Here is a 15,131-nt window from a genome sequence, read left to right on the forward strand (position 1 = left end):
AAAAAAAAAAAAAAAAAAAAAATGAAGGCAAAATAAAGGTATTTTCAGACATTTGAAGCTGGACAGTTCCTAGCAAGTCCACACCACGTGAAATTCCAAAGGAAATTTTTCAGGCTGAAGGAAAATGGTCCCAGGTAGAAATCAGGATGTGAAGAAGGAATGAAGAACACCAGGAATAGTAAGTATGTGGGTGGGTGAATATAAGACTATTTTTGTCAAATTCTTCAAAGCAAGGCTATTTTAAAACCTTCAGAGACCCCTAAGCTCTGAGATTACGGAGCTCCTGCCCATATGTAATTCGCAATTATAGGGAGGCTAGGACGGGAAGAGGGAAAGGAAAAGTGCCTACTTTTTTCCTTTAGGGTAATTCTTGTCATTATCTAATTAGGTATGAATTATCAGCCTGATGTTACTTATAAGGAAACTGAGTCACAGAAAGGTCGAGTCACTTTATCCAAGGTCACTTACTTACTAGCAGATTAAGTATTTCATGTTGTGCATGTCTTGCTCCAAAGCCTGGACTTACCTTATCATAAATGTTGATTCATGAGTGTGGAAAATGCAAAAGAAGATGTAGAGAGGAAGGAGATGAGCTGGTAACCACAACCCAGAGTAGGAATAAAAGCCACAAAACTGCAGCACTTCCTGGGCAGGGACTGGCACCTCTCCTCCCCTAGGAGGGGATTTACAAACTTGATAAAAACTGAGATGTGTGGGAACTTAGATTGATCCTTGTACCAAATAAATGAGATGTCTTGAAATTGGTGCTGGGGAGGTTGGAGGAAAGAGGGAAGGAAACTAGTAAAAGGATCAGACATCTGATGGCTTCTCTCTAGCACTATAACCCCAGACTCTTCTGGACTCACCCTATCTTTCATTACTGGGGCCTCTGGGAAAGCATATAAAATGTTTACATGTTAATTGCTAAATAAAATCTATTTAAAAGAAGGCAAATTGGCAAGAAAAATTTACCACAAGCCAAGTTTCATGACTTTCAGGTGGTGTAATGGAAGAAGAGTTTGGAATTGTAAATTTAGATTCACTTATTGATTGGGTGACCCTGTGCAAGTGACTTAGCCTTTACACATTTCAGTTTCTTTGTATGTGAATAGAAATAGAAATATCTTATAGGTCTGTATATGAAGCGTTGAGCCTCAGTTTCTGCATCTATTAAACGAGGATAACAATAGTACCTATCTCATTGGGTTGTTGGGAGAAATAAATGAGTTTATACACGTAAAGTACTTAAAAATAATGACTACTGCAAAGTAAGTGTTGAATAAGGGGTAGCTATCATAGTTAACAAAAAATAAGCTGATACAGTTTGTTCACAGCAGGCATTAGTCTCTGAAATTTTCTTGTTTCTAAAGTCATGAGGCACGAGCTTTGTGCCTAGTTTACCCAGGGCCTAGAATAGTGCCTGGCACACAGTACTACTTTATGGCTCCTTTCTCCACGATGTCACTGCAAATACTCTTTGAAGGTCACCAATGACCGTCATGTTGTCAAATCTGAAAGACTACTCATTTTCCATTCAGCACCCATGGTGAATTCTTTACAATTTAAATCAGATATCACTCCACTGCTTAATACTCTTCAATGGATATCCTTGCATTTATTAAAGGAATAGAATCTAAACTCCTTTCCATGGTTTACATGCCCCATGTGATCTGGGCCCTTCAATCTCATTATGTCTCTATGTCCTAGTGACACTGGCTTTGTGTCAGTTCCTGGATCAGGTAAGTTCTTTTCAACCTCAGGGCCTTTGCATTTGCTGTTCTCTCTGCCTGGAATACTCTTCTCCAAGTTCCTTACATGGCTCCTTCTCAGTATAGTCAGGAAGACAGATTTTGAAACCAGGCTGCTTGGGTTCCCATTCTGGCTCTACCACTTACTACCTATGTGACCAGGCAAGTTACTTAACCTCTCTGTGCCTCAGTTTCCTCAACTTAAAACAGGGATAATAATAGTATTAATATATTCCTCATCAGGTTGCTGAATCAAATGAGTTAGTATAAAATGCTTGGAACAGTGCCTGGTACATGGTAAGCACCACCATGATCATCCCCTTTCAGCTAAAACAGGTCTCGTCAGAGACCCTGTTCTTTATCATAGCACTAGTACTCATCACAATCTGTAAATATTTTATTTTTTGTTTACTATTTGTGCTCCATAAACACAGGAAATTTGTTTGTCTTATTTACTATTATATGTCCAGCATCTAGCACAATTCTGATACAAGGCAGGTACTCAAAAGTAGTTATTATTTTCTTGCCACTTGCGAGAAAGGTCAGGTGCTATGCCAAGGCAGAAAAGAGGAGAGCTGAGATTTTCACCACAGTTCCAATCCCCTAAACTCAGCTGAATGATGAACAGTTATGAGGAGTTTTGTAAATGGCAAATAGGTATACCACTGCTATTATTATTCTCTTCACCTGGATCTTATTCATCTGTCCTGCTCCCCTATGTGAAATGGCCTCTGCTCGTATCTACCTTGCTTGGTTGGGGCTGCCACAGCACTCAGTATGCATTTTGTAGCTGCCTCTTGCTTTTGTACCGTTCTTTCCAATGCCCTACTCTTATACATTTGCTCTTCCTCACTTTTCCTGAGCACCTTGCCCACTGTTGGGCCCACAGAACATGCTCAGTACAAGCTTGAGGAGTGACCACTGCTGCAGCCTTTTGAGGAAGATGGCCTGGGGCAGCTCTGCATTCTGTGCACACTTTTATGGAAGAAATGAGGATTCTATAGGAGATGGAGGGGTCAGTTGGCTGTTCTCTTACCTGATCTGTTGTGGCTGGTGGTGGCAAAGCTGCAGAGAGCGACAGCATCCGCAGGGAAGCCTCCAGCTGCTGGGGAGGCAAAAAGAAGTTGGGCATGACGGGCTCTGGGCTATGATGGTAGTTAAGGGACAAAAATACCTAGAAGTCTGCCCCCTTGAGTAGAGACCAGCATCTCCACTGATGATTCACTCTATCCTCATTCACATTTTTTCCCCAACTTATTCCTGCCCATAAATCCTTTGCTCAAGTGGTTCCCTCTGACTGGAAGGCTGTGCCCACTCCTAACAAATCATAGCCTATACTTTCTTTATGGATCAGTTCAAATCCTGCCTCCTCCAGGAAGTCTCCTAATCTTAGCCCACAGTGATCCCTCCTTCCTCACATCCTAGAACACAGTCTGCGACACAGGAGAATGCTTAATTATTTAGTCTGATATGATTCTCAATTTGTTTTCCTCAATATTTCCTAAGTTTCTCAGTGACAGAGACAGCGTCCCTTCCTTCAGTTACTTCCTTACTTCCCTAGAGACCTGCATTAAGCTGGCAGGTGGCATGCATAGAATGATACTTGCTGAGAAGCCCACTGGTTAGAACTGACCTGCTAGAAGTCAGTCAGACAGGATGCGGACCGGGACGGGGCTCCAGGGGCAGTGCCTTAGGCTGGATATAGGTGCCTGGCACTGAAGGAGGGCCTGTCCACCTGGTTGTTCTCTGTTCACATCCACAAATGAGGGCTCTGCATCAGGGGCTGTCGTGGGCACAGCTGATCCACCCAATCTGGAGGTGAGCCTTATCTTGTACTTCTCCTCCATACTCTCTTGAGGTACCCAGTGCTGTGCTGAGAACATGGTGTTCCACGAATATTTGTTGAATAAAAGTTGAATAGTTTGGTTGAACTTTGAGGGGGTGAGGAGGAGACTATTTTGATGTTCTGATTTTTTGTTTCTGTTTAATAAGCTAAGTATGGTTCTGATTCAAATTTGCTTAGTAGGTTTTCTATTTTATAATTATTCTTCCATACTAGACGATGAACTCCAAGAGGTGGAGATGATCTCTGTCTTCTTCATAGCCATATTCCCACCTAGCATAGTACCTGGGACACGGAAAGAGCTCAGTAAATATCTACTGAATGAATGAAATGCATCCATTTCCTGCTTTGGTTAAAGTTCCTGATTTGTGTATAGAGGTGAGGGTGGAGTGGGGATCCTGAAGACCCTTTGACCCCAACCCTTCTCTGGAGGCCTACGTGAGGTCCTGTTTGCTGCTGCTGCTCGGACTGCTGGAGACTCTGCCAGTCAGCCGATGCCGTGGGGAAGGAAGAGCTTTGCTGTGAGGTGTGAGGAAGAGCTTTTGCTGAGTTTGAAGCACAAAGGCTCCTTCTGAGCCCATCACCTCCTGTCTGCTTTTGGGTCCTGCTCCAAAGCCACCTTCTCTCACCAACTTTTAAGTTCCTTCTCCTCAGTTTATGAAAATGCTCAACTCTTCCATCTAGGGGAAAAAAACCAAACAAATCTGTGATCTCGCATTCCCTTCTAGTTACCACTTATCTCTGTCACTTACTAGACGGGTAACTTCAGGAAAGTTCACTTTTTGTGCCTCAATTTCTTCATCTTTAAAATAGATATAATATTAGTACTTACTGTTTTGAGGGTTAAATAAATTTATTTATGTAACATGCTTAGAATGGTGCCTGTCATAGTGAGCAGTCAATAAATGTCAGCTATTCTTGTCTCCCCAGTGTTTGGGAAAAAGTTGCCTATTCCCTTGACTGATGGAGTTTGGCTTCCATTCCCACCAGTGCAAGGTCCTCCACAATGCTGAAGCCAGCGAACACATGCCAGGACACATTCTGCTGGACCTGTCTTCAGCGTGCTGACCACTCCTTCCTCAAACTCTGCAGCATCTGCTCCCACATTGCCTCTCTCCCCTGCTTCTCCCATCTCAATGACCAGCTCTTCTCATGTCCTTTGTGGGTGTGCCTGGTCCTGTCTGCCCTTGACACATTAGAGACTCTCAGGGTCCACCTCTGTGTGTGTGGTTCTCCCTTTTCATGCTCTCACTGCTGCCTTCGCTGATTTCCAGAGATGTCAACCTTTATAGCTGACATTATACCTAGCCTCCAGGCCTGCATCTCCTCCTGATGTCCTTTACTCACATCCAAAATGGAAATCTGCATCTTTCCCCAAACCTGTCTCTTTATGTGCTGTTCCTTATCCAGTAAATGACATTATCTACCTAGTAACTTGTGTCAGAAATCTCTAAGTTGCACTTAATATTTCCTTCTTTCTTATTCCCTGCCCCTCTATCTCTAATCTTCTCAGGTCTATCCCCCTCTTCTTCATAAAGCTTGAGGTCAGACTTTCTTCATCTCTTATTATTGTTGCAAGTTTCCTACTAGTCTCCTTGCTTCTCGTCTTCCCTAATCTAATCTGCCCTACATAAGGCACTGGGTGACTTTTCTAATATGTTAATCTGACCATATCACATTGTAACAGTTAATATTTACTGAACACTATTTATATACCAGGCACTGAGCTAGGTAGTTTACATAATTAATTCATTTTAATTTTCACAACCACCCAATAAGTACTATTATTACCTCCATGTTACAGATAAGGAAAGTACTTATTTGCTTACAGGCTAGAGTCCAAGCATCTTGGCCAGGCATAAACAGACCTGTAAGATCCAGGTCCTGTCTCACCTCTCACCATCCAACTTACCCCTGGGCTCTATCTGCAGTGAACTACTGCCCACAGGCCAGGCTCTTTCCCCTGGCTAGGCCTCTGTACCACAGTTTGCCCTGACTAGAACTTTCCCTTGTTTCCTAGGCCTGCACAATGCCTATTCATTTTTTTTTTTTTTTGAGACAGAGTCTCATTCTTTTGCCCAGGCTAGAGTGAGTACCGTGGCATCAGCCTAGCTCACAGCAACCTCACACTCCTGGGCTCAAGCAATCCTTCTGCCTGAGCCTCCCAAGTAGCTGGGACTACAGGCATGTGTCACCATGCCCGGGTAATTTTTTTATATATATTTTTAGTTGTCCGATTAATTTCTTTCTATTTTTAGTAGAGATGGGGTCTCGCTCTTGCTCAGGCTGGTCTCGGCCTGCCTCGGCCTCCCAGAGTGCTAGGATTACAGGCGCGAGCCACCGCGCCTGACCTACAATGCCTATTCATTTTTAAGGTCCTGCTCCCATGTGTCTCTTATTAGGATACTGCCAAGCAGAGTTAGGGCGGCTCTCTCCTCTTGCTCCCTAGTGTTTTGTCCATGTCTTATCACAACATCTGGAACAATAAACTGTCATTACCTGTTTACTTGACTGTCTTCTACCACATAATGGGAATTCTCAAGGTAAGGTCTGATTCAAATCTCTCTTTAGTACCTAGCACAGGGCCTGGCAATACTTATATTTGAAAGTTGGGAAGGCCTGAGTTAAGGCCGCTACTAGGGTCTGGGCACATGTGGTAGCCCCTCCATCAACCATATTCTGAGCAAAACTAAACTGACTGTGAAGGTAGCAACGCCAGGAGCCAAGATGAGCAAGGCCAGGGAAGAACTTCACCGGAGGTGGTCTGCTTTCAGTGCTCAGCCTCCAGCCATTTCATGCTTTAAGGCTTTCCTGAGCCTACCCTCTGACCCTCAAGTTTTTCTCTGACTTGCATCAAGAATCGCCCCGTGTGGTGCGTACAAATGTTTCTACTCATTTGATTTTCCCAACAAAGTTGTGAAATTGTGACAGTTCAGTTCAATCTACATTTACTCATCCCTTCTCTGTGCAATGCTAGGTTCTGGGGACACAGAAAGACAAGGTCCCTGCCCTCGGGAGCTTATAGTCTGGTAGGTAAAGGATTATTGCCTTCATCTGATAAGTGAAGAAACAGGCTCAGAAAGGTTGAACTATATGCCTGAAGTCACAAGTAATAATAGGCTGGGTCTAGAAGGGTCAAAGTCAGGTCCCCAGATTTCTAGTAGAGGAAGATCTCTAGTCAACAAAGCAGCCTCTTCACCTACCAGCTGCACAGTAACTCCTGCCTGTTGTTGGGATAACAGGTGAGCTGACCTGATCAGCTGGTTAGGCTACAGATGTGAAGGCTGTAGATGGTCCTAAGTGGCTTCCTTTCCCCATTATATGCCAGTCTGTGTTTCAAAAGAGTGAAGAGGGAATGTCAGTTGCCTCTTCTTCCCATCAACACTGCCACACTGGGAGCTTGCACAGGTCCATCTCCATGGTATCCACTTCTGCTTAGCTCCACATTTGCTTTTTTAAAAAAATTAAATCTTAGGCGAGTCACTATAACTCTGAGCCTCAGTTTCTTTACATGTAAAATAGAGATGATACCTACCTAAAGACTCGTGATGATTGAATGAAAAAATGTGCCTGGCACATAGTAAATGCTCAATCAATTGGAGTGCTAACTTCTCTCTTTCTCTACACCCTCCACTTCTCTTTCCAGTGAGACAGGGCCTTGCCTTCAGGTGGTAAAATACCCAATAGACAAATGAGATAAATCAGGGTAGGCTAGGCTAATGAATATGCTACCAACACCTAAACCCAGTTCAAAGCATTATGCTTCAGAGGACTGGTGTTAATGGTAGAATTGCTGCACCTGTCATGCAAGTACGTATTCTGAAGGGTCTTCCCATGCCCCTCAGTGCATTCCAAGAGGGTGGCCATTGCTCATGCTCACACTCACACTAGGTTAGCCTAAGCACCAGCATCCAAAATGCCTGGAGATGGCTTAATGGGTTACTTGGGGGAAACACCAAAGGATACAAGAGGCTCTGCCTTTTGGATGTCTCTGATCCAGTTGTCACCTGTTTCTGACTGAGGTCACAGTCACCGATGGGTGGCCCCTTAGGGATTTCCCTTCTGCTCTGGGAGGCCAGGTGTAGAGGGAACTTCTCGAAGCTATCAGCAGAGTCACTGAGCTCACTGGAGGCAGCTTCATTCTCAGCCTGGGCCTCTGGCTTGGGCTCCTTGTCCCAATCCCCCCGTGATGAGCTCCATTCAACAAAAGTGTTGCTCTGTTGGGCTCCTGAGAGTGTCAGGCGTGGGATGAGCTGAGGGTTGGCTGAGATAGGCTCTCCAACCCTGGCCTTAGAGGCCCCACCCTCACAAGCAACAAGGCTTTGGCTAGGAGAACCCTGCCTAGGCAGGTGGGGGTTGACAGCCCTTTCAGGGATGGACAGAAAGCTACTTCTGACCTTCAGTTCCTCTTTGGGGAAAGGATCTGGACAAGTACAAGAGGGGTCCTTCCTCTGTAGCTTATCAGGCTGAGGGCTGATGACCTCACTTGTGTCTGACACGAAACTGGACCAAGGGCTAGTTCTGTCTGTCACAGTGGTGATCTCATTTAAGGTCCTGGGCTCAATGATATCTTCTTCATAGTCCTCATCACTGTAGGCCAGGCCTGTCTCAGTGTCCTCACTGCTCTGCATCCTTGTAATAGGTACCGTATGCCCCAGGGACTTATGGAGCATTCCTTCTCCATTTGAAGTCTCTTCAAGAGCAGGGGGAAGTGGGGAGTTTGTGCCTTCATCTGGAGCTCTTGCCAGTAGCTTGTTTGAAGTTGTGCTTCGTTCTTGCATGACCTCTGTGTCCTGAGTGTCTGGGAGGGTGGTGACCTTGTTGCTTCTAGTCCTGGTTCGGTGAGGACTCAAGGCTGCTTGGGAATTCCTGGTGATAGTCTGCAGATCTGAACAGCAACAGATATCACTCTTACTACAAGGCAGGACCACAGACCACTCAGGTTTCCCACACTAGCCTCTAGCTTCAGAAGTATTCTTGCAATCAGACTTTGAACAAACCACCCAAGAGTCAGCGAAACTATATTCAAGGCAGTACAATTTCTAGTACTTTATTTTAATATCAGAGGGCCAAAATCTAATCTATTTATAGTTGTGGAGACATCTGTGGAAACGATTTCAGAGACTATCTGTTCCTGCTCAGGAATTCTTGGGAGCTGGGAGTCTTGCTGGGCATGTTCATGCTTCCATTTACTTCAGTAATCACCTATATTAAAAACCAAAATGAGAATCTACTTATTTACCTATTTGATGACAGTTATTAAAACTATCTATTTTACTTGGAAAATAAAAGCAAGGAAATCTCTATTACCCACATGATAAAGCAGGCGAGGCTTACAGAGAAAATAGAGGCAGCAGAGAGTGTTGGAAAGAGCACAGGCTTTGGAGTCAGTCAGTCTTGGGTTCAAATCTCAACCATAACACATTAACTTCGTGATCAGCAAACTATGCTCTTTGAACCTGTTTATCTGTAAAGTGTGATTAATACCACCCATTTCACAGGGTTAAAAAATACATGAGATAAATGGGCATACACCATGTAGTGAATATATAGGCAGTTAATAAACAGAAGCTACTAGTCATCTCAAATTATTTCTCGGATAAAGTGAATAAATTAATAAATAGGTCCAGTAAATAATATATGTTTGTATGATAATTTAAGAGGAGAAAGTTAGGAATTGGAGGCAAATTTGACTCTTGGGGGATAGGGCTCACATCTCCCTCAGAACACCTAACAGAGGGCTCAGCCTACAGGAGGTGCTGGCTGTTTAATACATTGACAATTTTCTGACCTCAAAGGGTAGTGAGTAGATGTATGAAAATGGAACATTCCTACTTGTCAATAGGAACAGACACTTGGAAGCAAACTTAGTTGATCCTGAACTACCCTTTCTTCTTGGAGTATCTTCTTGCCTTTAATAAACCAGCCCAGCCTTGAAGGCCTTACTCTATTGTATCTCCTTCAGGAAGCCTTCCCAGATGCACCAGCTGACTGGGATCACTATATGGCTTTGTTCTAATAATATAAGGAAGCATTTAAGAACATGATACTGTGTAATAGTCTGTCTGTATGTTTCCCCCATTGACTATGAGCTTCTCAGGGCAGAGACCATATATATGATTTATGTTCTGTCTCTAGGATCTAGCATAGTGCCTAGCACATAGCTGTGGCATAAATGAAACACCATTCGTTAACTCACTCTGAAGTTTTACTCATATCCACTTTTTCAAAAAAGTATATTGAGGCATGATGAAGGCAGCAGCAGCAAGGTTTTTTTTCCCCATAAAACTGGTTTCCCTGATCTAATCATCTTTCCCTTTTCAAATTCATCCTCCTCATGAAAATCAGTTCTCACTCTGCCATCCCCTTGCTCAGAACTCCCCATTTTCTTCCAGGATGAGCATTAACCTCCCAAGTTTGGCTTCAAGGCCCAACAGCTTTAATCTTTCAATTCTCTTTTCTCTCCTTTTTCAATATACCTTTTAGAAAAATCCCTCTTTTTGTTCTCATTTCTACCCCAAACAAGCCTCCCTGTTTTGCTCTTATGCTTTCTTTCTGGGGGAAATTTTCTTCAGTTGACTACAGAATGTAAGTTTGATAAAGGCGGAGACAAATGCCTGCTGTGCCTATCATTGTATCCTCCTGGAACTAATAACAGAACAGAGCCTGGTACAGTTGGTGCTCGATGAATAGCTGACTGAATGTACCCAAGCAGGTGGAAGTTAAACACAGAGTACACATCTGTACTGTCGAGTAGGTATCTGCGAGAAGAGGATAGAAAGGTTTGTACCTAACATCAGTCATGATGTTCCTCCCGTCCCATCTTTAAACAGAAAATTGAACTTATTCATCCCTGTGTAAAATCTATGTATTTTGCTTGAAAAAAAATGACACTAAGTGAGGGCTAAAGATGCTGATTTAGTTGATTTCTCAATGTTCCCCAAAGCTTGCCTGATAAAGATTTCCAGGACTTTACCCTGCATCCTGATTCAGTAGGATGGAGCAGGACCCAGGAATCCATATTTCAAAATAAGTGCCCCAGGTGATACTTATGCTCAGGCAAGTTTGGGAAATACTTGCTCTAGCGTGGTCTCAGCCTTGGCTGCACACTAGAATTACCTGGGGAGTTAAAAGCAATACTGATGCTTGGATTCTACCTCAGAGATTTTGTTTACCTACAGTGCAGCCTGGGCATGGGGATTTTTAAAAGCTCCCTCAATAACTCTAATATGCAGCCAAGCGAGAACCACTGCTCTAAGGGGTTTTTCAAAGGGTGGACTATGGACCACCAACATCCAGAATCATCTAGGGTGCTTGTCAAAAACGCAGACTTCTAGGCTCTGAGAATTAGAATTTTAAATATATTTGTAGTTGATTTTTTTCTCAGAAGAGAGGCGTAAGTTTAAGAACTGCTATTGAGGAACCACTCATCTAATCCACCTTTTCTTTTTGCGGTTGGGGAAAGTGAAGTTCAAGAAGGGAAAAGATATACTCAGAATCAAACAGCAAGTCTGTGCCAGGAACCCACCAAGAACCTGGGTCAGTCCAGTGCTCTTTCCATTGCCTCATGTTGTTGTGCCATACTATTATTATTATGTCCCTCCTTTTAAAAGGAAGATGGTGAGAAAAAAAAAGAAAGACGGTGAAAACCACTGGTCTCTGTGTGTCACAGGGACCAATCTGAGGGCAGACATTCAAATGCTTTTGAATTGGCACCTAGTGACCATAACTCCTCAACAGGAAAGGACTTGAGCCATACCTGTGATTAGGGAGCTCACTTGCAACACCAGGTTATTGGATTTCTCCAGGATGCATTGGCTCTCAGGGTCTAGGCTGCCGGCTCCTGGCCCACCAGGGTCCCTACAGCTTTCCTGGCACTGCAAGATGGCAGTATGAGTCTGAGGGCTGAGGGGTAGGAAAGGTTTGGTGAGCTTCTGGCTGAAGTACTGCTGGATCTGATCAAGCTCATTCAGATTCTTCCTATAAACAAAAAGAGAAGAAGACAAAAGGTTCATTCACAGAGATTACAAACATCACTTATGGACATTATATCACTTGAGACAAAACCTTAATACCTCTCACTTGGTCTATTAATACTAGGGCCCTCTCTCTCCAATCTACCAATTCATCCTTCACTTCTCTGCAATCCCGCTGCTGGGGACAACTCTCTCTCCCTCCTGTTTGTTTAATATGGTTCCTCTTTCTGATGTCCAGCAAAAATGCCACCTCCTTCTAAGGGAACAATTCTTGACCATCATTCAAGTCCTTACTCTGACAGAATAAAGCCCTATTCTGGGCTAAGATTGTCCTTTGCTACCTCATAACCATTCCTGATCTTTCAGGCAAATGACCTCTTCTAAAAAGCCTTTCCTGACACTCTAAATTGGCTTAGGGGCTCCTCCTCCGTGTTCCACAGTTCTTTCTGTACTCTTCCATCACATCACTTGTTCATTTGACATCTACTTCCCCTGAGGTACAGTCAGCTCTACACTGATTCCTTTATATCTATTGCACACAGCATAGTACTTGGCACAAAATAAAAGAATGCTGAATGGATAAATGGATGTGAATAAGTGACAGCCCCCTCCCCCTTTTTTAAAGAGATAGGGTCTTACCCTCTTGCCTAGGCTACAGTGCAGTGGTGTGATCATAGCTCACTGCTGCTTCAGACTCTTGTGCTCAAGTGATCCTCCTGCCTCAGCTTCCTGAGTAGCTAGGACTATAGGTATACATTACCATGCCTGGATAATTTTATACTTTTTATTTTTACAGAGACAGGGTCTTGCTATGTTGCCTAGGCCGGTCTCGAACTCCTAGCCCCAAGCAATCTTTCTGCGTTGGCTTCCCAAAGTGTTGTGATTATAGGTGTGAGCCACTGTGCCCAGCAAATAAATGACTTTTTAAAAATCTTCCATTGATTAAAGAATAAAAAAAGAAAAAAACCTGTTTAAAAAAAAACTTTAATAAGGCCACATTCTTTACTCTCCAATCAAAAATCACACCAACCTTCAGTTACATAGGGATTTTATGTTTTATGCTTTAAAATACATTATCTTGTTTAATTCTCATCCAACTAGATGAGATCAGTAATTATTATTTTACAAACAAGGACTTGAGGTTCAGAGAATTTAAGTAATTTGTTTAGAATGGTAAGCAGTATGTAGCTACTCAGAATTTGGGACTCCGACTCTTGTGTTTTCTCTGTGATAAGAGACAGGCTCTGTCCCATCTGGGCAGGGGGATCACTTGAGCCCAAGAGTTTGAAGCAACAGTGAGCTATGATCACACCACTGCACTGTAGCCTAGGCAAGAGAGTAAGACCCTATCTCTTTAAAAAAGGGGGTGGGGAGGGCTGTCACTTATTCACATCCATTTATCCATTCAGCATTTTTTTTTTTTTTTTGAGACAGAGTCTCACTCTCTTGCCCGGGCTAGAGTGAGTGCCGTGGCGTCAGCCTAGCTCACAGCAACCTCAAACTCCTGGGCTCAAGCAATCCTTCTGCCTCAGCCTTCCGAGTAGCTGGGACTACAGGCATGCGCCACCATGCCTGGCTAATTTTTTCTATATATTTTTAGTTGTCCGATTAATTTCTTTCTATTTTTAGTAGAGATGGGGTCTTGCTCTTGCTCAGGCTGGTTTTGAACTCCTGAGCTCAAACAATCCGCCCGCCTCGGCCTCCCAGAGTGCTAGGATTACAGGCATGAGCCACTGTGCCCGGCCTATTCAGCATTTTTTTTATTTTGCACTAAGCACTGGGTGAGCATTCCTTGCTCACACCTCTGTTGATACTGGAACCTGAGTTAAAGCTACTCCCTGCTCCCTATGCCATTCAACTTTTAAGGTTGCAGCTCATATTTCTCCTTTTCAAAGTCCATTACCCCAAATTGTTGGGCTACCTCTCTGTTAAACTCCTTCACTCTCATCATTTCCATAATACCTTGTATCTTAGATATTCTCTCAATTTTTTCATTATGTGTTAGTTCAACATCCCTAACTAGGCCATGAGCATAGATATTATCTCAAACTTCTCCATATCTCTAGTACACTCAATGTGACTGGTACAAAATTCACATAACACAGACACTAAATACCTGTGAAGTGAACTGAAAGTCTTTCTATCTTTTTGTTAGGAACAGTATGCATGTCTTAGAGTCAAATCCAAATAAAATGGGAGGACAAAGCTGATCCTTATTCTATCACTAGAGGCAAAGATGCTACCAAATCACAGTGGTGCCTATTAAATCACTTAGGTGTCTATAACCTGGTGTATGCCATGTGGATAAATACCTGAAGTAGGAACATGCAAACAAATGTAAACTTGGTGTAGCTGTAGGGAATATGCAAACTCATTTTGCTTGTCAGAGATTCTGGGTATAGAATCATGGCATATCAACCTACTCACACGAAGTGGTAATTTTCTCATTTGTAAAACAAGTTTATTAATACTTGCCCTGCAGACCTCGTAGGATTGCTGCGTTTCAAATGACACAGTTTTAGGGCTCTCTGAATCCAAAGAGGCGATGCAAACTGACTACCTTGTTTCATCTCCATTTGGTAAAGAATTCCTTTAGGATGGTAGTTCTCAAAGCCTAGTTTTAGGACTGGCAGCATCAGTATCACCTGAGAACTTGTTAAAAATGTAGATTCTCAGGCCCTATCCTGGACCTACTCAATCAGACAGTGTGGATTGGTCCTAGCAACCAGTGTTTTAATAAGCTCTTTGTATGATTCTGACATACACTAAAGTTTAAGAACCACTGCTCCAGGGTGATTTTATCCCCTAGGGGATACTTGGCAATGTCTAGAGACATGTTATTTATTTGTTTTAAAATTTATATTTATTTATAATAAAGACCCCAAGAAATAGGGTCTCGCTCTGTTGCCCAGGCTGGTCTTGAACTCCTGACCTCAAGTGATCTTCGCACCTGGGCCTTTCAAATTGCTGGGATTACAGGCGTGAGCCACTGCACCTGATCTCTGGAGACATTTTTGGTTGTCACAACTAGGGGAGGAGTGCTAGTAGCATGTAGTGGGTAGAAGCCAGAGATGCTGCTAAACATCCTACAATGCACAGGACTGGCCCCCACAACAAAATATCTGGCCAGAATGTCAACAGGTTGAGAGAACCTACTTTAGGGCAAAGGAAAGTTTCTTTTTCTCTTTTTTCAGTGGCTTCCAGTATTACGTTATGACCCAATACAATGCAGCCAAACTGTCAAATGTTTTTACTTAAATAGCCTCCAGCCTCTTGCTATGCTGAAGATGAGAATCTGAATGCATTGCTGCCTTATAATATAAGTTTGGGCAGTTTCCCACAGTCTATAGCACATATTGCTCAATCCTTTTTTAACTTGTCTCCTTTAACCTAACCAAAGGATAGGTTAGTATTTTTCAAATATAAAATCTTTATCCTCCCTCACCATTCCAGGTGCGTCCCTCCTGAAGCTGCGCACTTGGTTGAAGAGGACGACCTTCCCTGATAGAGGAGGACTGTTCTTCAGTCAAGGGTTTTTCGGGCAATGAGTAGCTGTGCTCCCCA

General features: G+C 43.2%; 1 protein-coding gene across 1 annotated transcript in view; it reads right to left on the reverse strand.

Annotated features, from left to right (window-relative positions):
• The window catches only part of C2CD3 (C2 calcium-dependent domain containing 3), a 136,321-nt gene that overhangs the window by 12,394 nt on the left and 108,796 nt on the right, over positions 1 to 15,131 (reverse strand). The window contains exons 30-32 of the mRNA XM_012645685.1: positions 11,351 to 11,571; positions 7,558 to 8,479; positions 2,785 to 2,893 (exon numbers count right to left, since the gene is read on the reverse strand). Coding sequence (XP_012501139.1) covers positions 2,785 to 2,893; positions 7,558 to 8,479; positions 11,351 to 11,571 — 1,252 coding nt within the window. The remainder of the gene's footprint in view (positions 1 to 2,784; positions 2,894 to 7,557; positions 8,480 to 11,350; positions 11,572 to 15,131) is intronic.

Source organism: Propithecus coquereli, unplaced genomic scaffold (genome assembly GCF_000956105.1).
Source record: "Propithecus coquereli isolate 6110/MARCELLA unplaced genomic scaffold, Pcoq_1.0 Scaffold235, whole genome shotgun sequence".
Lineage (NCBI taxonomy): Eukaryota > Metazoa > Chordata > Mammalia > Primates > Indriidae > Propithecus > Propithecus coquereli.